A 23039-nucleotide genomic window follows, 5' to 3' on the forward strand; every position below is an offset into this window, starting at 1 on the left:
GATGACATTACCAAGACACATAACCTAGAAACCCAAAAGCCACACAGGAAACAAGGCAGATCTATCGAGAGTCCAGCGAGGGCTGTGACACGGAGGTAGACTCACCGCAGGGATGCCTCCTTGAGTCTCCTTTTGGGGTTAGCTCTGGTCCAGTCTGATGCCCCTCCTCGGCTGCTCACCCCAGGGGCTCCAGTCACTGGAGTCGGGCAGGGTTACCCCCTCTTCGTGACTCAACCCTCCAGGCAGGTCATATAGTCCTCCCCTTCTAGGGCTACAAAGTCCCTCCAGACCAGCCGTCAAGGTGGCATCTCCCACAGTCATGTTCCACTTCCTAGTGTCCTACCTGCTACTCTGCATTTCAGTCCAGGGGCCCTATAACCTGTAGTCAATGTTTGCACAATCCTTCACCTTGCTCCTCTTTCCTAGGGCTCCTTTCTACGACACCTCCCCCAGGCTTTCTTTTTCTGGGTAAACCCTTCCCTCAGGACTTGGCTCTTCTAGGCTTCTCCCTCCAGGTTTTCTCCTTTTCCTCTTTAGCCCACAGGTTAACTTCCACACTACAGCCACTTTCTGCTGCAAAGTTCCCAGCCCCTGGTTTTCTCCTAGGCCAGGGTGGGGAAAAGTGGGTGGATCTGGACAACAGAGGCCCTGCCACTCCCCCACCCCCAGGCAATTAGGGCCTGGGGGCAGGGGGAAAATGCATGAAGTTTCTTCCACTCTGCGAGGAGTGCCACACACTCCCGGCAGGGCGGGAAGAGACTTCACGTGTTCCTTTGCCCCCAGACTCTGATTGGCCTGGGAGTGGGGGGAGCGTGCGAAGTTTCCTCCCACCGCCAGGAGCATGGGCACCTAGGGGGAACATCAGGGGGGCGGGGAAGACTTCACTCGCTCCCCCACCGCCAGACCAATCATGGTCTGTGGGTGGGGAAGCAGGGAGTGTCCTGGCCCCGTCCCTTCTGCCTGAGGCCCCGCCCCGTTTGAAATTTCTGAAGTGGCCCCCAGTAAAAAAATTATTGTCCGCCCCTGTCCTAGACACCTCACTCTTAAGGCCCCCCCCCCCCCCCCCCGCAGTCCTGCATACACTTACTGGTATGCAGTGTGAATTATCCCAAGGAAGTGGAGCTACTCACTGCCTGCAAAGGTAGCATGTGCATAAATCCTGCCAGGGGAATTGCATTTAAAACAACTAACCCTGGTACTGGAGGCTTCCAAAGCACAGAGAACTCACAAGGGGTCAGACTTCATGCAACTCTGATTTTCCATTTATTTCTGAGAGCTAATCGTGGGCTTGTTTGGTTTTTGCAGGGCACTTCCCTTGCCAGTTTGCAACTGGCTGGTTCCCCATTTATTCTAATGGCAAATTTCATTTTCTGTGTCTTGACCTATGTCATCAAAACTGTATCTCCTGGTGGCGAGTTATTGATCCTTGTTTGAAATTCCGTGTAAGATGTTTTACCAACAATTTCTTCTGTCGTTTAGTTGGTTGGAGTAAATGAAAAGTCTCTTACACGGGTCAACAGGCCAAATCCCTCCCTGTGTGATTCTCCTGAAGTCAGTGTATGTGGTTTTTAATTGCTTCCTTCTGTGTTTATTCCTCTTTGCTACTGGCTGTTAGGGCAGAGACCAGTGATGAGTTTTCAGGGAAGGCTAGAGAACTGATGTCTTCATTGCCCTGGCTGCTGGTATCCCAGCTCTGGGAAGCAGAGGCCACTGGGAAAGGAACACTGCAGAGCTGAAATGGGATGTGTGTGGCTAGTCAGGATTTCAGAGGATGGGCTCAGCTGCATGTTGGAGCCTGAGAATGAAATTGCAGTGGGATACAGAGCAGAAGTGAGGGACATCAGCAGAGCTGTGTAGGAGGAGTCCAGGGCTGGAATAGCATGATCAAGTCAGTGTTTTCTCAAGTAATGTTGTGCTGGTGAAAGTTGCAGGCAGACAGAGCATGACATTTTGCTAAACACACAGACCAGCAGTATCTGAGCTTCCCCCACCCCAATGAAGTACCCTCTTCCTTCTGCCAACGTGTCTCAGCCTTAACCCCAGGACTGCGTCAGGGACTGTTAAACCTCATCCATATTCACTGCTTAGCCTCACGGAGTGCTGACCCTGCCAGGGATTCCCCACTACCACCCTCACCTCCCAAGTTATTTGGGCAGCAGCTCCACGAGTGAGTTGGTAAATCAAAGAGTAGACACAGTAGCTGATGATTCCTTGTTTCAATCTGTGCACTGTGTCCTAGCTCAGCTGTGCTCTGCCAAAGGGAAACTCTGCTGTAAGGAACTGGGGATGCAGGAGCACTAAAGGACAAGGGTCTGGGCTTGCACACAGGGATCTGAGGAGCACAGTGACCATTCAAGCACATGCTGGTCAAATTAGTTCCTAAAAGTTAGGGATAAGAAGAGCAAAACCAGGCCTTGGCTGCTGCTAAAATTCTGACTCTGAAATAAAAAGTGTATCCTAGCAAAGATTTGGGGATGGACACTAGCCACTCCATGTGTGGGTGTGGGTTGGAGAGTGGGGCAAGACAATGCTAGAGGGGAGTTTCAGTGGGGTGGGTGTTGAAAGGACATGGGAGGCATTTGAAAAGCCTTGGAGGGTAACAGCAGATCAATGCACCTGAGGTTTGCTTCACTGTGTCACCAGCCTGCAGCAGACAGTCACTGCGCACAGATGAATGCCCAATACGTGGCATTTCACCAGAGGAAGGGGACTGCGAGGATGAAGACAGAAAACACTGCTGGGATCACTGTAACACACAGAACTGGAGCATGTGTCTAGGTATAGGCCACGGTTTATCACTCTGCTTCAGGGCATCACGCATCCAGCAATGACACAGACTCTTCCTGCTACATCTGTCAAATCTCTTGCAAAGCTGCTGTCTCCTGGGCTGTCTTATCAGAGCACTAGCAACCTCCGCCAACAAACACACACTCTACACATCTCTTGGGGCAGATGTGGTGTGAGTGGTGGGTTTGCTGGCTGTCTGGCCAACACACACCAGGCCAGTTTCGCACAGGGTATGCCATGTGCCTCAATGCTAGGCTGGGAAACTTGTAGGGAATGCTGGCAAACAAGGAGTTCTCTCCAGCCTAACTGAGCGCTCTCTTAGGACTTCCCACGCTGTGTCAGAGAGCCCAGGGCAAACCCAGCCTTCTGCATCTCTCCAGAACATTGCTCCTCGGGGGATGACGCTCTTAACACAGCAAGTGTCGTGACGGCCTGTCACTAATGAAAGCAAATGCATATGCTGAGATGAGGGTGCTTCCAAGGATACCTGAGGGTGACGCCAGATTCACCAGAAGAAAAACAGGATATCCTGTGTAACTCTCTCTCTTCCTCAGTCACCCCTCACCATAGTATCTGGCCCCGTTACCTTTATTGCACTTTTTCCCTCCTAATTATCCAGTGAGGCTCTGAAAGGCCAGGAGCAGCTTAGGCTCTTCCCAGGACTGAAGCTATAAGGAGGATGGGACTCAGTATTGTCTTAGCCCTGGTAGGATACCCACAAGGCAACCAACCAAGTCTGAGATGGGCTCACTCATCACACTCCATTGCTGCAGAGAATAGGGATGTAAATGGTTAACCCTTGCTGGCTCTGCTCTCAGGGAGCTGGCTTCATTGTGGGCTCTGAAGTATAAAGCTTATATAGGATCTTCAACGGTTAAATATAGGATCTTTAGCGGTTACACAGTTACATTTTTAAATGACTTTTTACATCCCTAGCCGAGAAGACATCATGGGGTTTTGAATTCCTTTGGCTGCTTTCCAGTTGTGAAGCCTGTTGCAATTTCAATTTCACAGGAGGGGAAGAGGGACTGGGGGCTAAACATTATGGGTATGTCTAAATTACAGAGATTTTTTGAAAAAAAGTGGCCTTTTTTCAAAAAAAACTTCATCCGTGTCTAGACTGCCGTCACGTTCTTTCGAAATTGAATTGAAAGAATGCGGCCTTTTTTTCGACAGCGGTAAACCTACTTTTACGAGGAAGAACGTCTTTTTACAAAAGAGCTCTTTTGAAAAAAGGCATTCTTGACCACAAACAGGGCTTTTTTGAAAGAGAGTGTCCAGATTGTCTGGGTGCTTCCTTTCAAAAAAGCGGCTCACTTTTTCGAAAGACTTGGGGCTGTCTAGACAATCTTTTTCGAAAGAGGCTTATGGTCTAGACATACCCTATGTGTTAACATTATGATGGACAGTGACAGAACATTAGGTTGCAGGATGATTGCCCTTAGCTACCTGAAGATCTTGGCAACCATTCCTATAGGCCAGTTGGATACGTTGAGGGCTCCCTGTTTCTTCCTTTGGTTTCCTTTTCTAAGGCCAAGTCTACACTAGACCTGGCAGCTCAGCTTGAGGTACGCAACTCCAGCTACGTAGAATATGTATCTTTAGTCAGCTTCCCTTAAGCCGAGCTTGGTGGTTTCCCCACAGCAGGAGGCCGACGGGAGCAAACGCTCCCATCACCTTTCTTTCTCCTTGCAAAAGAAGTAGTATTGGACACTGGCAGGGGGACTCTCTGAATTCTGGAAGATTGATTGTGGCAGCTGCAATCTTCCTTTTAATGTAGGCAAGGCCTTCGTCCATTATGTTTAATCCCAGATTTCCTGGCACCCACTTATAGGTCATTTTGGGGGCACTTACAGCATTGCCATGAACACAGTAAATACGGTGATTCAAGACGTGCCCAAATGGATATAGCTGCTGAGTGCTGTCCCACTCAAGACAGCAAACAGCTGGCACCTGATGGGCATACTGCTTTGAGCCCTTGGCTCTGAATGGCCCTTGCTCCACAGGAGATGAAATCCAACATTGTGATGTGTGCTAAGAGAGGCCAGCTGGATTTCTGGAGAGTTTGGATAACACAGAGTCATGCTTGTTCTAGATCTGGTAGCTTCATTGTCCTGGTAGGACAATGTGCTGTGAGCAGCATCTGCACTCTCTGCTTCTGTTCACTTCGCTGCGAGAGGCGGTGAGGGGAGAAGGGATAAGTAGCGTACAAGCCAGGTCCTTGCTGCCACACGTTGCCAGGACAGAGGGTGCCAGGGAGGAGCTGTACTCTCCCGTCTCAGGGCACTCGGTGTGCAGGAAGGGTGTCTCTGGTTAGATCATGGAACTCCTCTCTGCCTCCTTCCCAGAAGGCTTCCCCCAGAGCCTCCAAGTCATGGTTCTGGCTGGGATCATTCTCATAGTCCTTGGGTTCCTTCCTGTCGCTGTTCCGCACGGCAGCCTCCAGGGCCTTCTGCCTGCGGTAGAAGTGGGAGAACTTGTTGAAGATGATGGTGATGGGCAGAGCCACCACCAGGATCCCGCCCAGAATGCATCCCGAAGCTGCCAGCTTGCCAGCCACGGTCACCGGCACCACATCGCCGTAGCCCACAGTTGTCATGCTGACTGTCCCCCACCACCAGCAAGCAGGGATTGTGTCGAAACCCACGTCCTCTTCCTTTTCTGCTGTGTAGGCCACTCCGGAGAACACGGAGACTCCCACCGCCAGGTAGAGCAATAGGATGCCCACCTCTCTGTAACTATGCTGAAAGGCAAAGCAAAGGGAGAATCAGCAGAGGCCCAGACGCTGTCTGTAGGGTCAGAAAACAAGACCTAATGGGTGTTAATACAAACCAGGTTTGCTTCTGGCATCCTTCCCTCTTGCTTCCTAATATTTCGCCTGGCTCTCCTGCCTCGTGTTCATTCCCTGGAGCTTTGCCTCTTTGCCTTGGTGTCACACGGGAAGGCAGGAATCCATTCCACTGAACTAGAACTAGCCGCCTCCCTCCCTACTGCGTGGCCCGTGGGCACCTAAATTGTTCCAGTGGATTTTGGGCTCCCCCCATGCAGGACAAGGGTATTTCTTTAGGAAAAGGGGATGCTGAGCTGAAAAGGGAGTCCTGCACTTGTTGGGTGGAGGTTGCTTTGTGGCTATTCTGTTTGCAAATGGAGTCTTGAGCCAGCTGCTGAGCTGAGTGTTCACTTGCCCTCTGCTCAAGAGCTTAGCGCTCATGGAATTTCTACACTGAGCTACCGCTGGAGTCCAAATGGTCCAAGCACCCAGTGATGTGTTAGGCTAGACTCTGGTTTGTATGCAGCTGAGATGCAAACTGTCTGTACCATTTGTCAGGGACACAATTGATTTCCCGGTGGCGAATCAATAGCTGTCATTCTCTTCCCTTTTACTGCGGGTAAACCTGCATTCATAATAGGAAGCACCTCCCTGGAGCCAGGTGCTGGACAATGAGAAGCCATATATGGCTCAAGGAAAGGGCATGAGCTAGGCAAGGTTAGTGAGGTTTTTCTCTCATCATCTGTCACTGCCATTTTGTTGGAGGCTTCTCTGGGAGCCTCCAACCATCCTCTGCACCCCCTCTATGCTACCAGGCCCCATGAGGAATGGACCCATCCTTCTGCCAGAAAACAGTGGGTCACCATTGCTAAATTAGCTTCCTGGGGGGCGATGCAAGGCACTCCCTGCCCCTGGGAGCAGAGCAGTCTGCCTTCTCAGCACTCCCAGCCCAGGAGGATTGGGGGAGAGCATTTTGTCTGATGTTACCCCCTACATTGCACAAGGCTTTGGGATTTTGGTGCTCTGCAGCCCCACAAACAGCTGTTCACTGCTGCTGTTCCAAGGATCAAACACTCCCACTCACAGCCTGAGCAGGACCCTGGAGGCACAGGTGCAATTGCTGGGATGACGGCAGGCAGGAAGGCAGAGATTAGAATAGCACCAGAGACTCGCTTCCATGACCAGCAGCTCAGCCCTGCCCCCGTCCCACTCAGTCCAGCCATCCAGTGCACCCTGGCTACCAGTGCTGCCAGACCCCTCTTCCCCTGTGGCTCAGAAGTGAGGCATAGGCCTGGGAGGAAGGCCACAGGAGGGATAAAAGCGGAAGGCTTCACTTTAGTACAGATCATGCAGACCAGTGTTTTCAAACCCAGGGGCCTAAAGTTAGGCTCCCACATCCAGATGTAGGCACTTCAATGTACATGGCTGGATTTTTAGAGATGATGAATATCCACTGCTCCCCTGGACATGGAGCTGTTCCACTGGGGTCTCTGTCTCTGCTGTGGGAATCCCAAGAGATGGTCAAGGTGCAAGGCTGGTGGAGGGTTTGCTCCCGGCTGCCACACTGGGGCAAAGAGGAGCCCAGCAGGATGACTCTTCTGCTTGGCACCTGCCAGGTGCAAGTCTCAAGACCTGCTGCCTTGCACAGGCACCAACTGCCTTGAGCTGCTATCATGCCAACAGGCCATGTGTGTAGTATGTCTGTCCATCAATGTCATCACTACATGTTGCACTGTCACACGGCAGGGCAAGAATAGCAGGTCTCATCAGAGGGGAGGAGTGCATGGTCACACGGGCTGAATGGAAGGATCCAGCAGCCCGCTCTTTATAGGCAGGGACTAAGCCACAGCGAGGGAAGGACTGTGGCAGTGTATGGAAATCAGAACAGAGCGGTGCAGACAGCTCAGAGATACAGATCTCATCCTTTGCAACATGGAGATAGAGGGCAGTGAGGGGAGGCTGCTACAAGAGGAACCAGTCAAGGCACAAGAATCCAGAGATCAATGCAGTAGGGAAAGGGTTACAGAAAATAAAATCTCTGGGTACGGCTGTAATTTACACCTGAACTAATGGGAGGCAGCCATCTGAATCAATACTCTATGCTAACCTTTTTAAAGCAATCATTACTTTACTTTCAGCTTCTTCTCCTTGGCCTTTGGGGAGCCAAAAAAACCCAACGTTTCCAGTGTGTGGAGGAGAAGAAAAATATTCCTTACAGCAGAGCTTCTAAATAGAGGGCTTTCCCAGCCCTCCCCCACTGCTAATGTGGTCTTGTCCTGTTCTGGGCCCCCCACTACAGAAAGGATGTGGACACACTGGAGAGAGTCCAGCGTGATTGGGGGGCTGGAGCACATGACCTATGAGGAGAGGCTGAGGGATTTGGGTTTGTTTAGTCTGCAGAAGCAAGAGCGAGGGGGGATTTGATAGCAGCCTTCAACTTCCTGAAGAGAGGTTCTAAAGAGGATGGAGAGAGGCTGTTCTCAGTGGTGACAGATGGCAGAACAAGGAGCAATGGTCTCAAGTTGTAGTGGGGAAGGTCCAGGTTGGATATTAGAAAAAAATTATTTCACTAGGAGGATGGTGAAGCACTGGAATGGGTTCCCTAGGGAGGTGATGGAATTTTCATCCCTAGAGGTTTTAAGTCCTGGCTTAACAAAGCCCTGGCTGGGATGATTTAGTTGGGGCTGGTCCTGCTTTGGGCACGGGGTAGGACTCGATGCCCTCCTGAGCTGTCTTCCAGCCCTAGGATTCTATTATTCTAATTACACTAAGACACATTCTCCTACCTTGGCAGGACTCTGGGGGTATGTCTACATTGCATGCTTATTTTGGAATAAGCTATTCCGGAATAGTAATTCTGAAATAGCTTATTTCGAAATAGCACGTCTACACTGCAAGGAAGCCTCAAAATTAGTCCAAGGCAGGCTTCCCTAATGTAGACGCGCTATCTTGATTTAGAGCCCTAGGAGGCACTGGGGAGGAATAACTTAGAATGGCCCTAGTGGGGGCTATTTTGAAATAGCAGCAGTGGAGCGTCTACACATGCCTTATTTCGAAATAGCTATTTTGGAATAGGCATTATTCCTCATAGAATGAGGTTTACAGATTTCGGAATAAGCCGTGTTATTTCGGAATAACAGAATTGCTGTGTAGACACTTGTTTTGTTATTTCAAAATAACGCTAGTTATCTCGAAATAACGGTGCAGTGTAGATACAGCCTGGGATTCTAATGGGAAGTTTCTCCCCCACTGAAACTATTTTCTTGTGGTAATGGCAAGAGAGGAAGCCTTGTATTCTTGGGAAGGAATTGGAGAGAGGGGGACTGCTCTTAGCAATGGAAGGGCTGTTTGCTTCAGAAACACCCATTCCTTCCCAACGTTGGAGAAACAGCTAATGGGAGCTGTACTGAGGGAATTGATGGCCCCACTCTGTTCTTCTGAGCGTAATGACGTCTTCGAACCCCTCAAATATGCACATGCTTTTGGTGGAGATTTATTTCTATGCACTTGGCAACATTTGCTGCATGATTCCGAGAGGTGACAGGCAGAGTGACAGCTTCTTCCCCTTAACAACCTCCTTGCTTAAACACGGGCAGGCTGCTTTTGACAGAAGCATGTCATCTGTTGGCACTTACGAGCCCTGGGGAGAGTTACCTGGCTCTGATCTGGAATCCTTTCCTCAGTCATGGCTCATCAAGGCAGGACAGGAAAATGATGGAAATCTTTAGAGAGGGGATGTTTTCTCAAGGGCTTGTTTACATAGGTGAGCCACACTGGTATGGCTTAAGATGTGAATTTAAACTGATAGTTAAACCTGTATAGAGCCGCCCTGTCCATAGAATGAGTCGGGGTGGCTGCCTCAGGCCCTGCGCTTTGGGGGCCCTGTGGCAGCCACCTGAACAGTTCTGTGGATGGGACCTACAGGGCTCAGAGTGGCCTGGGGTACCTGGGGTGGGGCAACAGCAGGGATTGGGCCCCCCACCCTTGCACTCACCATGGTGGCAGCAAGCAAAGTGACCTGATTCCTGTCCCAGTGGTGCAGGGCTCGGGGAGCAGACGGGAACAATCTGGGGCCGAGATTCCCTACTCCCTGCCACTGCCGTGAAGTGGGATGCAGTGGGCTGGGAGATGGGCAGCAGGGCAGAGCAGGTTGCTGGGTCATTCCAGCTCCTGCTGTGGTGAGTGTGGGGTCCCAAACCCTGCTGTGACCCCATGACAGTCCCCTCCCCTCCAAAATCCCTAGTTTGTGTAGCTCGGAAAGAGGGGATTTCGAGGAAAGAATGCAATGGGAGTGGGAGAGGGCAGAGCAGGGTGGGAAGAGGCAGGGTGGGGGCAGGGCTGGGCCCTTTGCCCCCAGGGACAGCCCTGAACCTGGACCAAAGGCCACGTGGACACTCATTTCAGGGTAAGAGTGGCTGCATTTGCTTACACTTAGATTGACTAGGAACTCGTTTCACTGAACAGAAATAAAGCACTTTCCTAGCTCAGCGGGCCAGCAAAATTAACGACAATACGTTTTTTTCCAAGTATATTAGGAACAGAAAGACTCCTGACAATGGTATTGGTGCATTATTAAACGGAAATGGTGGAATTATCACTAATAATGCAGAAAAGGCAGAAGTGTTCACTAATATTTCTATGGGTAGGTCTAGACTACATGACTCCGTCGATGGAGCCATGTAAAATAGTTTACTCGGCATAGTCAGCGAAGCGGGGATTTAAATAATCCCCGCTTCATTAAAATAAAAATGGCCGCCACGCTGTGCTTAGGCATACTGGAGTGGTCGACAAAGGCTTCCCTTGTCGACCGTGCTGCGTCTAGACTACCGTGCTGTGCCAGATCAGCTGATCGTCGGCACAGCACGGCGGCCATTTTTATTTTAATGAAGCGGGGATTATTTAAATCCCAGCTTCATTGACTATGCCGAGTAAACTCTTTTACCTGGCTCCATCGACGGAGACATGCAGTCTAGACGTACCCTATATGTGGAGGGGGGTAATGATGTACAGTACTCATATCCTATGATAACACCCTTTCTGTCCATTCCCTAACTGCTGTTTAACAGCCTCCTAAATTGAATCATTTTGCAATAAACAGACCCAGATCACTTACATCCCAGTTATAAATAAGGTGACAGAGGAGCACAGTGAGTCATTAATGTTGATGTTCAATAAATCTTGGAATACTGGAGAAGTAATACTGGAGGAAAACTTAACAGTGTGCCCATATTTTAAAAAGATAAGCAGAATGACTTGGGTAATTTTACCTCTGTATTTGGCTCTGTGAATACTATGTCCAGTTCTGATGTCCACAGTTCAAAACAGGAAGTTGGAAAAATTGGAGAGGGTTCAGAGAAAAGCCCAGAGAATGATTAAAGGATTAGAAAACCTGCCTTATAATGATAAACCCAAGGGCTGTGTCTAGACTGGCCAGTTCTTCCAGAAAATCAGCCGCTTTTCTGGAAAAACTTGCCAGCTGTCTACACTGGCCGCTTGAATTTCCGCAAAAGCACTGACTTCCTACTGTAAGAAATCAGTGCTTCTTGCGGAAATACTATTCTGCTCCCGTTCAGGCAAAAGTCCCTTTTGCGCAAAGCTTTTGTGCAAAAGGGCCAGTGTAGACAGCTCAGATTTGTTTTCCTCAAAAAAGCCCCGATCATGAAAATGGCCATTGGGGCTTTTTTGCGGAAAATCACATCTAGATTGGCACGGACGCTTTTCCACAAAAAGTGCTTTTGCGGAAAAGCATCCGTGCCAATCTAGACGCTCTGTTCCAAAAATGCTTTTAACGGAAAACTTTTTGGAAAATCATGCCAATCTAGACGCAACCAAGGAGCTCCATCTATTTAGCTGAAGAAAGAGAAGGCCAAGGGGTGACTCAATGTAGCCACAAAGCTCAGAGGTATGAAAAATTCACACCAGAGAGCTGTTTCTATGATGATCTAACCCGCCACATAGACACAGCTAGTTAATGGAATCATTTTTCAATTGACCTAGCTACTTGCTTGCAGCGGTGGATAATCTGCAATAATGGGAAACCCCTTTTGTCACTGTGGAATGTGTCTACATCATGGCGCTACAGTGCTGTACTTGTACTACTGCAGCACCTGTAATGTAGACATGGTCTTAGCCCTACTCAAGTTTCACCATGTGTCCCAGTGCTTTGGATAGTAGCTTCCTATTGTTTCCAGCTATCACACAATAAAGATGTATTTAATTGCTCCTTCAATTTTGCCTGAATGAACGGTGCTTAGGCTTTAACCAGGTCTGCAACTGCCTCTAGATCAGTGGCCTGCTGAATGGCATCTATTAACAACTTTCAGCAGAACAAAATTAAATAAAATGGGATTTATCACCATTCACTTTCCCTCTCTTCCTGCTCCCCTTGTATCATGCCTGTTCCCTCAATGGAAACACAGTTCCCAACACTCCAAGAACTTCAGAGATGGAAGAGTCACTCTCTCCTCCTCAGCCTTATTCAATACACTTCTTTCCTATGTTCATTTTGTGTAAGTGAAAGATACTGACATGACATTGGTTTATCCATAGGGCAGCACCCCCTAACCCTTCCAACTAGTCTGACTTCCCACAGACATTTCAACATCACTTAGGATATGTCTACACAGCAGGGCTAAATTCAAAATAAGCTACGCAACTTGAGCTATGCTAATTGTGTAGCTTAAGTTGAAATAGCTTATTTCGAAATAGAGCACTCTTGCCCCGACTTCCCTTACTCCTCATATAATGAGGTTTACAGAAGTCAGAATATGAAGGCCGTTATTTTGAATTTATTTTGAAATAATGGGCTTGCTGTGTAGATGTGCCATATGTCGTTTCAAAATAATGCTGCTGTGTAGATGTACTCTTAGGCGACATCTACACTGGGGGCTTCTTGCCGGGTGTCTACACCGCACACGTGTTCTTGCACAAGTAAATTTACAGTACAGCGTCAGAAAACAGGGCTTCTTCCGGAACAGTTATTCCTCTCCCCACGAGGAATAAACCCACTTGCACAAGAGCTCTGTGAAGTTTATCCCTCCCCCCAGTAAAGTGCTAGATGCTAGCTAAAACAGAGAAAATTCCCCTTCTCTTCCACTCATCATCCTAAGTCGAGCGCCGGAGAGGTGTTTCAAGGCCTGTAGCCCACAAAAGCCCCTTATTCAAAGACAACGGAGGGGAAACACTGGCTCAGCCTTACTCTTGCCTCCAAACCAAAGAAGTGGCACTGAGAGGAAAGCATACCAGATTCCGAACTAACACAGGACTGGCAAGGACTTTATGAGCTGCTGCCAGTGAGACCACAGCTATACGCTCTGCACCTGCCTGCTGGCATAGGGAAAGAGACAGGGCTCCTGTAAGGGTTTCCATGCAGTGCTGAGGAATCATGCCACTTCCCTGCCCCAGATCTTTAGAGGCGATGGTATCTCTCATTGGTGAGTCAGTATCACATATACGCATAACAGAACAGCTCATTCAAATGGACCCTTTCATAAAGTCAACAGTAAGGCTACAGTGCAGACACACCCACTGGGGAGTGTGGAAGTGTGAGACTTCCCCTGTTGTGTCATGCTGAACTTAAGGCATTGGGTCTGCCAAGATCAGCATTCAGACCCACATAGTGTTACGTTTCTCACTCATAGCTAAAATACAGCCTCGTAGGCAGGTATCATTGGCCGCTGCAGAAGACTCGCAGGAGCCTGAACACTACCAACAGGCAGCAGCTGATCTCACAAGGTGCATTGCTCATGGTGTGTGTCCATGGCTTGGGAACAGTTATGAGAGGGATATAAATGAGGGGAATAGAACAAAAAGCACCATGCTTACCTACTGTGCTGTACACACGAGAGAACCATAGCCAGCATCTGAAAGGGGTATGGAGAAAGAGGAGGCCCCAGAGCAGTGATGTGCAACCCTGATTAGAGAGTGGGCCACCTGAGTGACTCTTTTCCATCTCATGTGCCTAGAATGTGTGGGGTGTGTCATCTGAACCGTAGCAGAGCTTTGACTGGATGCAGAGGGAGTTCACAGCACTCGTGATCAATGCTGTGTGCAACCAACATGAGCCTCACTTCATGAGACCCCTGGCTTTACGCGCGAGCTACTTTAGTAATATCAGTAGGAAAAAGATTACGTGGATGGAAACCAGTGGAATCTGGCAGCCTGACACGAGGACAATGCTAAACAAAATGTCTTGTGGACCACACATAGAACCCTGATAGACCACACGTTGCCCACCTCTGCCCTAGAGTTGAATATCAAGTGTTGGGAATTACACCATGCGCAAAGGGCTGTGTAGCCCACACACTTATTGGGTGTGGTTCTCTGTCTTATGTAGTGGCATTTACACCATTTACAAATATAGAGAGTTTCCTCTACAGCAGTGGTCTCCAACCTTTTTACACCCAAGATCACTTTTTAAATCTCAGAACAGGCGAAGATCTACCGCCCTGCCCCTTCCTTGAAGCCCCTCCCCTTCCTTGAAGCCCCGCCCTCTCTATTCTCCTCCTGTCCATCACTTGCTATCCCCAGCCCTTACTTACACACTCTGATAAACAGTTTATTTTTAAATTATGCGATACATACAATTAAAATCACGTGTTTATAGTTATGAAATAAATGGTCTGTTTTTTATTCATGCTATTTAAATCTAAAATGAAGCATTTATAATTACACATTTTGTGGAAACAGAGTACTGTGGCTGGGGGCAGGGGAGAGGGAAAAGGGTGCTGGGAGGGCAGAGGACAGGATTCTGCAGCAGGGGACAGAGTGCCAGTGGAGACAGAGTTCGGGGAGTGGGGATGGGAGTAGGGACAGAATTCGGGGAGTGGGGACGCAAATGGGGACAGAGTTCAGGGAGTGGGGACGCGAATGGGGACAGCATTCTGTAGTTGGGGACAGGGGAGTGGGGACAGTTCTGTAGCTGGGGGCAGAGTTTGGGGTGTGGGGACAGGAATGGGGACAGCATTCTGTAGTTGAGGACAGGGGAGTGGGGACAGGGGAGTGGGATGCCAGTGGAGGCAGAGAGTCCCCTGCATCTCCCTCCTCCCAGCATTCCCCCCCCCAGGGAAGCCCTGCGCATGCGCCTGCCCAGTGGGCCGACCCCCCCACCCGCGCAGGGAAGCCCTGCGCGTGCTCACCTGCCCCGGGGCCAACCCCCCCGTGCAGGAAAGCCGCGCGCGCCTGCCCAGGGGGCCGAGCCCCCCACCCGCGCAGGGAAGCCCCGCAGGCACTTGTCCCGGCGCCAACCCTCTCCCCGCGCCAGGAAGCCCCGGGGCCAAACCCCTGCGCGCCGGAAGCCGACATTACCTCCGTCTTCTCTCGAGGTAAGTAGTGGGGCGGGGCTGACTGGACGCCTCGCGAGCGACTGGTCGAGGCCTCGAGATCGATCAGTAGCTCGCGAGCGACCGGTTGGTGACCACGGCTCTACAGACTTAGGCTACAGCTACACTGTCAGCTTCTTGCACAAGAACACTTTTGCGGAAGAGTTCTTGTGCAAAAACTCTTCCACAAGAGAGCGTCTACACTGGCATGTGCTTTTGCACAAGAGAAGTGCTTTTGCACAAGAGCATCCATGCCAGTGTAGAAGCTCTCTTGCGCAAGAAAGCTCTGCTGGCCATTTTAACCATAGGGCTTTCTTGCGCAAGAAATTCATGTTGCCTGTCTACACTGGCCTTTTGCGCAAGAACAGTTGCGCAAGAGGGCTTATTCCTGAGTGGGAGCATCATAGTTCTTGTGCAAGAAGCCCTGATTTTATACAGTAGAACGTCAGTTTACTTGCACAAGAACACACGGCCAGTGTAGACAGGCAGCAAGTTTTTGCGCAAGAGCGGCTGCTTTGGCGCAAGATCGCACCAGTGTAGACCCAGCCGTAGTGACAGCCAGCTGGCTTTTAGCTCAAGCTGTAGAGGCACTAAGCTCCAGAGGTCCCAGGTTCAGGTCTGCCTGTCGGTGTCACACATGGCACTAGAGAATAATTATTTCCAGCAACCTTGGAAACATGCACTGGCCACATCAGATTCAAGGGCTCCCTGCTCATGCTTGAGCAATTTATTAACATGATTCTATGACAAGCTTACCTGTGATAGAAGGGGCTGGACTTAATGAGCCAGCAGTTCCCTTCCAGTCCTATGTGCTGTCTGGGTAGCATCGGCAGCTTAGACACTGGGAAAAACTGACATAGCAGTTACTTCCCCTATTAGCTGTGATGTGGCTTCTACCAACTTGCTTTTCACCTACTGGAGGAAGGAAATCAAAATTCGGATGTTCAGGCATCCAGCAGCTGGGCGTTGTTTTATTGGACTGTACTGTTTAGCCATTAAACAGTGTTTAGAGATACAGATGCTCCTAAAGAAAATAGAAGAACAAGCGACTTGGGGGAAAGGACTTCCATGGTCAAGACGAAAGAATAAGGAGGCTGATTCACAGCAGAATTCAAACAAGGCTTTGCTTACATTGCAGCCAGTAACTGCTCGGCTCCTGCCTATAATTTCTAGAAGGAACAATCTAATCTTCCTCTTCCATCACCTGTGGCTGTGGATGTCAAAGTGACATCCACTGGGGAAAGCTAGGTCAACGTGTGCAATGCAGCCTCTGATTTTCAGGGACTTACCCACCGGCTATAAAACACTTGCTCCAAGCTGGAGCATAGCAGCACCTCTAAAGGCCCCACCTGGCAGCAATAAAGAGAGCAAGTCTGTTTATAATTTTTAAAGAGTATCTGTTTAGCTGCTGGGAGTTACTGGGGAGCAAGAAAAGGAGCAGTCGAGTGATTCTGTAACTCAGACATTTCAGCATCACAAACCATGGCCAGGACGACAATACAGGGGCTCGTGGAATCTAAGATTGTCATGTTTGGAAATTGGCTGCTGCCTGTGCACAGTCTTTTGTTTTCAAAGTGCTTTGTGCATTGGTAACTCCATAGGAACACAGCTGCATCTAGTGACTGTTTGCACGAGAGACTACGTCGGCTTGGAAGAAATTACTATAATCACCCCGATACCAGCTGCTTTAGAAGACTCCCTACTATGCAACTACTGTAGCTAAGCTAACTGGCTCTGATGATATCGGAGCCCTAAAGCCAGAGAGGTTTCCCAATAAGTGGGCTTCATATGAGTCATGCTCGGCCTTTTTCAAAGGAGCACACAGGATATTTTTCTGTAATGCAATAAAGGAAAATCAGATGCAGCTCAGCTCACATCTTGAGATGTCAGGGTGATGATACAGATGAATAAACAAAAAGGGCTGCATTGTGAAGACTGGAAGTTGCTCCTTGGCATAGTCTGCTGTGCCCATGTGGTGTAAGACTCTGGTATCATGGTCCCTGCGTTGGCACAGGGGAGAATTAAGGGGAGGAAGGATGCTCTCCTGGAGAGATCACTGGACTGAGACTCTTGAGACTTGGTGCATTTCCTGGCTTAGCTGTAGACATCCTGTCTGACTTTTGTAAATCTAGCCCTAGTGACTTGCCCAGCATATTTAGGCTCTAAAGATAGATTCATACATGGATTTACAAAAGCAGCTGAATAAGGCTCCCCCGCTGACTTTCAGTGAGAATTAGGCACCTTGCCTGTATCCGAAGAACATGATAACTACATCCAATATCACAAACTGGCCTTTCAAGCCCAGCCGGGATGAATTAGAGCACAGAGGTTCTCTGATATTTGCTGCCACTGCTGCCTCACTGGCAGCATCCCCTACAAGTCAGTCTCACACAGGCAGCCGCTTAGCAGCATGGAGTGTCAGGGCCAATTGCTCAGAAAGAGTCAATACAAATGAGAGGTTGGAGGGACAGAATAAAGTACAATATCCTGGAGCAGACAATGGGGAGGGGTAGATAGGTCTCTCTTGTAGCAGATCCTCTTTCACGTGGGCTCTTGTCTCCGGGACAAGGCTTTGTCAGAACTAACATCTGGATCCAAAGACTACAGAAGGCGATGGCAAGGCTCATTACTTTAATGGGCTTTTGATCAGGCCACAGGTGATTTGACAAACATCCAGCATTTCTTTACAATAAACACAACAGCAGATATCATTGTGGCACTAATGCTAATCAGTCCACTTGCTAAAGATACCAACTCCCTACTTCCCTCTTACGTCAATAGGATTTCATTCTCTTGCAGCATGGAAGAAATGAATGTTAACAGTACTTCAATTTGTGCACCCAGTAAATAAAAACTCAAATCTGATGCAAATCTGGTCTGGTGTTTTCAGTGAGCTTTCAATCTCTCCCAAATGGATGTGATTGGATCAAAAGTAGACCAAGAGAGACTTTGCAAACATCATTTAGTGGCTCAGGCTGAGTCAATGCCCAGGAAAATCCTAGTTCCTCAGGCTTTGCCCCCTGCATAACAACATACAAGGAGCCTGTCAGTCCCTGCTCTGTCACTGTCTTTCACACCTAGCTGCAACACAGAAAGAGTTCAGGGAGAATTTCCCACATGTATAGCTTTATTGGAATTCTGCAACCAAGAATGTAACCATTTTACATTCTGTTTATAGCCATCTTTTGCCAGAGTCCTCAGCTAAATGCTCGCTTTTGAGCTAGGTTTTCAGAAAGAAATGTGTTTTTTGTAATCTACTTAAGTAACAAAAACAGATATTACTTTTCAAAGAGCCTCCCTTAAACCACTTGAAAACATGGGCATTAGACATGGTGTGTTTCAGGCCTTTATAACATGTTTGTGATTTTAAATCAGACTATTTTTCAAGTGTGCTGGTCTGGGTTGGGGGCCTTTGACCATACACTGCAGAACCACATATGGAAATCATACTCTAGGTCCCTTGCATTATTTTTGTCTCTGTGAATGTTCAAGAATCAGTCTTCCCAGTTTTTCAGGTTTGGCAGCCATTCCACCACTCTCAATGTAGTCCTTTGTGACCATGGGTCGCTTTTGGGGTGTCTGCCACTCTACTGAAAAATAAGAAATGAAAAGAGTTAAAAGCCATAGTGATACCCCAACTATCCCTATGAATTCCAGAATTTATTATTTGTATTGCAGGAGTGACTATGAGTCCCGCCCATGGACCAGGGTGCGTCCTATTGTGCCACGTGCCATACAAATATGCTAAGGGGCAATTTCAGTTCAATTTTGAATTCTAATACTGTCCTGAAGGGACTGTCTCCTTGGCTGGAGATGGCGAAGTACATAACAATAGACATTCACAGACGCTTAGGAAAATAAGGGTACATGGTATTGATAAGTTAATGTAGGTGCATGGGGCAGTCATTTTGTGTGACTAACTATGGAGACCAGACCTTTGGAAACAACTCTTTACAGAGAGACCCATCAAGTGGGAATGAGAGAAAACAAGAGGGAAGTTTGATAAATTTGCACTGGTGAGCTATTCACATGAATGAGGATATTGGAAGAACAGCTGTATGTGTGAGTCTCTGTGGGAGTGGAAACAAAGATGCATAGCCTTACTCTTTGAATTTTTGCTATGTGGATTTTTTTTTTACATAGCTGCCAAGAACTGGGGGAAATAAGGGCTGAGATTAATTGCTATCTCCATTAGCTTTCTAAAGATGTATTTGTTGTCTGATGGTAGGGGGAGTGGGCAGTACAGTTATTCCCCTAACCCTTCTGGAACATGGTAGTTTAGATGTACATCACTCTGCTGGCAAAAAGGGACTAGAACTGTTTCATGGAACATTAACGAGAAAGACAATGAAATGTGTCAGCGGGTAGAGAAAAGCTGCCTCAGTATGGCACATGGGCTGCAGGGATTCAAAGGAAAGGTTTTGGCCACAGGGCCCAATATGGAATTTCTTTTACAATAAGAGTCTCCAATATTTACACTATACATGATTGCTATTGGGATGATTGTTTGTATTGCAGTCATGTGTGGGAGCTCCAGACAAGTAGAGAGCTGACCTAGAGGAATTACAGCAGGATTGAACTGCCTGGGCTGGGTTCAGCAGCTGCTTGTTATGTGATTGTGAATGGAGAATAGGGAGGGGGCGGATTGATATGGCCAGGAGGAGAGTGGAGACCGAGTGATAGGGCTGGCGATTTCCACCTCATGAGGCTGGTTGTCCCTATAGGGCCACCAATGGCAGGGTTTGTAATGGATCCTGAAAGCTCTTCCCCAGCCCCCCTCAGTTCACTCAACAATAAAGAGCTGCATACCTGCTGTAGAGGGCCCCTACTGTGAAGGCTCCACTTCTTCCTGTCAGACTTGCTTAACGGCTGTCTCTTCTGCTGTGTCTGAATCCAGGTCCCCTCAAATTGGTCCTGCATCGGCCAGTCTGGTCTTTGTCCCGCTGGACTGCTCAGGATAGGGTACCAGTGTACTTCAGTTCAGCCCTCAGAATTGCACAAGGCACCTCTGCACCAGCCTGAGAGACTGCAGACTGTGTTGAAGGGCAAGTGCCAAGAATTCAAGCCCATTTCTTTGTCAAAAAACTATGTTTTTGGCCTTGGTCTTTTGGCCCTCCTTCAGTCTTTTGGCCTTCTCTGTATACCACACCGAGTGATGCCCACCTCAGCCACTCAAGCACTGCGAGCGACTGAGCTGAGCTGGCCCAAGATCTTCTCATCTCCCTAGAGGGAGGGAGACCAATACTTGAGTGTTGGCCTCAGGTGAGCTGGCAGCATGCTCCTAGGAAGGCCTTTCCTCAGCCATGCTGGAGACAGAAGTAGAGCGAAGCTGAAGAAGCTGGGTTCTGGGAGTAGGATGCACAGCTGAGCTCCGTGGTGCATGCCGTATTATTAGAACATGAAGTGGCTTCTGGCTAGCGTGGCCCCAGTGCAGCCCATAGAATATATAGGAAAGCTGAACCCAGGAACTATTCACACCACTGGGTCTACTACACCTGTGCTTTCTGACCACACTGGTACTCTACTGGCAGAGACTGGCATGCTGGAGTACCACAAAGCCAGGGCCAAGAATGAATGCCGGTGCACCTTTGGGAGCTGTGTACATGGATGTAAGTGCCTATGGCACCTAAGGGAACACACAGTGCCTAGCCTACCAGATTTTTTTGGTATATCACCAAAGTTTGTGACACTTTTCTAAGGAATCTTCCAGCTTCCACTAGCTGGGGACATGGGTGGAAGTATTGTAGATACTGGGGATGTTAATGGCTAACCGGTTAAGTGGTAAGTCTCACCCTTAACAGGTGAGGTTTACTGGTAATGATTAACCGATAGGGGTTGGAGCAGCCGCCCACCTCCATGGGTCCACCACAGGCAGGAGCACTCCAGCCTGGCCTGAGCAGCCCCTGTCCATGGCAGGGGGGACTGCTCCACCAGCCCCTCCAGCTCCTCCCCCATTTAATTGGTTAACCAGTTGAACTTAACATTTAACCAGTTAACCAATTAAATGGGATTTTACATCCCTAATAGATACCTCTATCAGCTACATTTTACTGCAATAGCAAATATTTCATGCCTAAACAGAAAAGCAATAGATAAGAATATAAAGCAGCATTTACCTTCAAGGTGGCCCCTAGCGACCTCAGTCCAGTTGAATGCCGAGCCAGTTTCAGCACCCGGAATATCCTCATGAGCCGGAACACCTGCACCACCTTGCCCAGGTTACCCAGCTCTGAGTCACTGCCCAGAGTCACTTCCACCAAGAGGGTGAAGTAAAAGGGCAGCACTGAGACAATGTCAATCAGGTTCAGCGGGTGCTTGAAAAACTTCCTCAGGTTGGGTGCAAGGAGCAGGCGGGAGGACACTTCAAAGGTGAACCAAGCGATGCAGAAATACTCCAGGTTGTGCAGGATGGGGTCATCTAGCAAGTTGTCGTTCTCGTCGAGCACCTGGTACTCAGACATGCTGTGGATGCACATGGTGGCGATGGAAACAAGCACCACGCTTATGGACACGAAGCTGAAGAGTTTGCTGGGGATGGAGTAGCCTGGGTTCTCCATGGTGAGCCAGAGGCGCTTGCGCAAGTTGCCGCAGCGCAGGGTGCTGTAGCGGAGCAGGTCATGGTTGAAATCTAAGATCTCATCCGGGGATGTGTCCACGCTGCTGACCTCACTCTCGTCGTCCCAGTTGTAGTGCCGGCTCTCCAGCTTGCGCTCATGGTAGCGGTAGCTGCAGCAGGAGTCCAGGAAGAACTCGTTGATGCCCCAGTACTCTATTTCCTGGCAGAAGGAGAAGACACACAGCTCCTCCATAACATGCAGCTTCCCGGTCTGGTAGAAGTGCAGCACATATAGGAAGAAGCCAGGGTTTCTATCAAAGTAGAACTCCCTGGCACTCACATCATAGTCATCACAGAGCTGCAGAATGGACTCCTCCGAGTCGCACAACAGCAAACGCCCCAGCCGGGTGTTGGGGAATTTAGAGAGAGCACTGGAACTGAGCCTCCGTCGCAGACCCCCGACATTAATGTTGATGACATCGTCCTCAAAATCAGCATCCCAATAGTTTAAGGTCTTGTTGACCATGATCAGTGGAGCTGCTGCTGGTTCAGCCTGCAGATAATATACAGTGCAGCAGAAGTAAAGAGGTACCATCTCTTTATACAGTGGTCTTTTTAAAAAGTGCTGTTCAGCTAAATGTCATTAACTAGATACATACTGGGTGGCAATGGATTAATTTCCCCTTTGTTTTTAAAGATGATCTGCAAAGGACTTAAAATGGGGGGATTTTTTCTTCTGGAGAGGTTCCCCCACCCTGTCTGCTTCTTTCTCTTTTACCTTCGAAATGTGAGACTCCATTTTTGTTGAGGGCTACCGAGACATAAGGGATTTTACTATGATTCCCAGGCCTTTACTTGAAAGGATGGAGGGGGTTTCTCCTGTTCAAAGTGATAATTAACTATTGATGTCATATAGGGTTTATTCTCCACCCAAAAGAAAACAGTACAGGCAATCCCCGGGTTACATGGATCTGACTTACATCGGATCCCTACTTACAGACGGGGTGAGGCAACCCCGCACTAGCTGCTTCCCCCCAGCAGACCAGGGAGACGCAAAGCTAGCGCCCTCCCCCCAGCAGACCAGGGAGACGCGAAGCAGCTTTTCTCAGCAGACACCTCAGCTTGAGAATAAAGGACTGAGGGAAGTGAGGTGTGGGAGAATAAAACTGAGCTCTGGAGAAATGTTTGGTTAGAGTTTCCCCTACAATATGTACCAGTTCCGACTTACATACAAATTCAACTTAAGAACAAACCTACAGTCCCTATCTTGTATGTAACCCGGAGACTGCCTGTATTACTAAAAAAACCTCTCTCCCATTTTATAGATTAAAGTTTATGCTGTCAGCTCTTGCAACATCACCATTTTCATCAATTTTCTAGTCACAGAGCCTTCAGAATTTTTTACTTTCGCATTAGATCTGGTGGAAAAAATGTCATCGTCCATCAGGAAATAGAGTTTAATCACAATCAGAATGTTTCATAGGAAGGTGCTTATTTCAATGACATTTTTTGCTGGAAAATTTGCCACTAGTTAATTACATTTGCCACCAGAAATGATGAAAGTGCAGAAATTAAAGTAATATAGACCCACTTTAAGAGGGTCTAC

General features: G+C 48.6%; 1 protein-coding gene across 3 annotated transcripts in view; it reads right to left on the bottom strand.

Annotated features, from left to right (window-relative positions):
• Nucleotides 1-1246: 1246 nt before the first annotated feature.
• The window catches only part of KCNS1 (potassium voltage-gated channel modifier subfamily S member 1), a 28241-nt gene continuing 6448 nt past the window's right edge, over nucleotides 1247-23039 (bottom strand). For all 3 annotated transcript variants that reach the window (XM_006132259.4, XM_075901273.1, XM_025189267.2), the window contains exons 2-3: nucleotides 20994-21986; nucleotides 1247-5530 (exon numbers count right to left, since the gene is read on the bottom strand). In XM_006132259.4, the coding sequence (XP_006132321.2) occupies nucleotides 5066-5530; nucleotides 20994-21959 (1431 nt within the window). In that variant the 5' untranslated portion in view covers nucleotides 21960-21986 and the 3' untranslated portion in view covers nucleotides 1247-5065. The remainder of the gene's footprint in view (nucleotides 5531-20993; nucleotides 21987-23039) is intronic.

Source organism: Pelodiscus sinensis, chromosome 18, assembly GCF_049634645.1.
Source record: "Pelodiscus sinensis isolate JC-2024 chromosome 18, ASM4963464v1, whole genome shotgun sequence".
Classification (NCBI taxonomy): Eukaryota; Metazoa; Chordata; order Testudines; family Trionychidae; genus Pelodiscus; species Pelodiscus sinensis.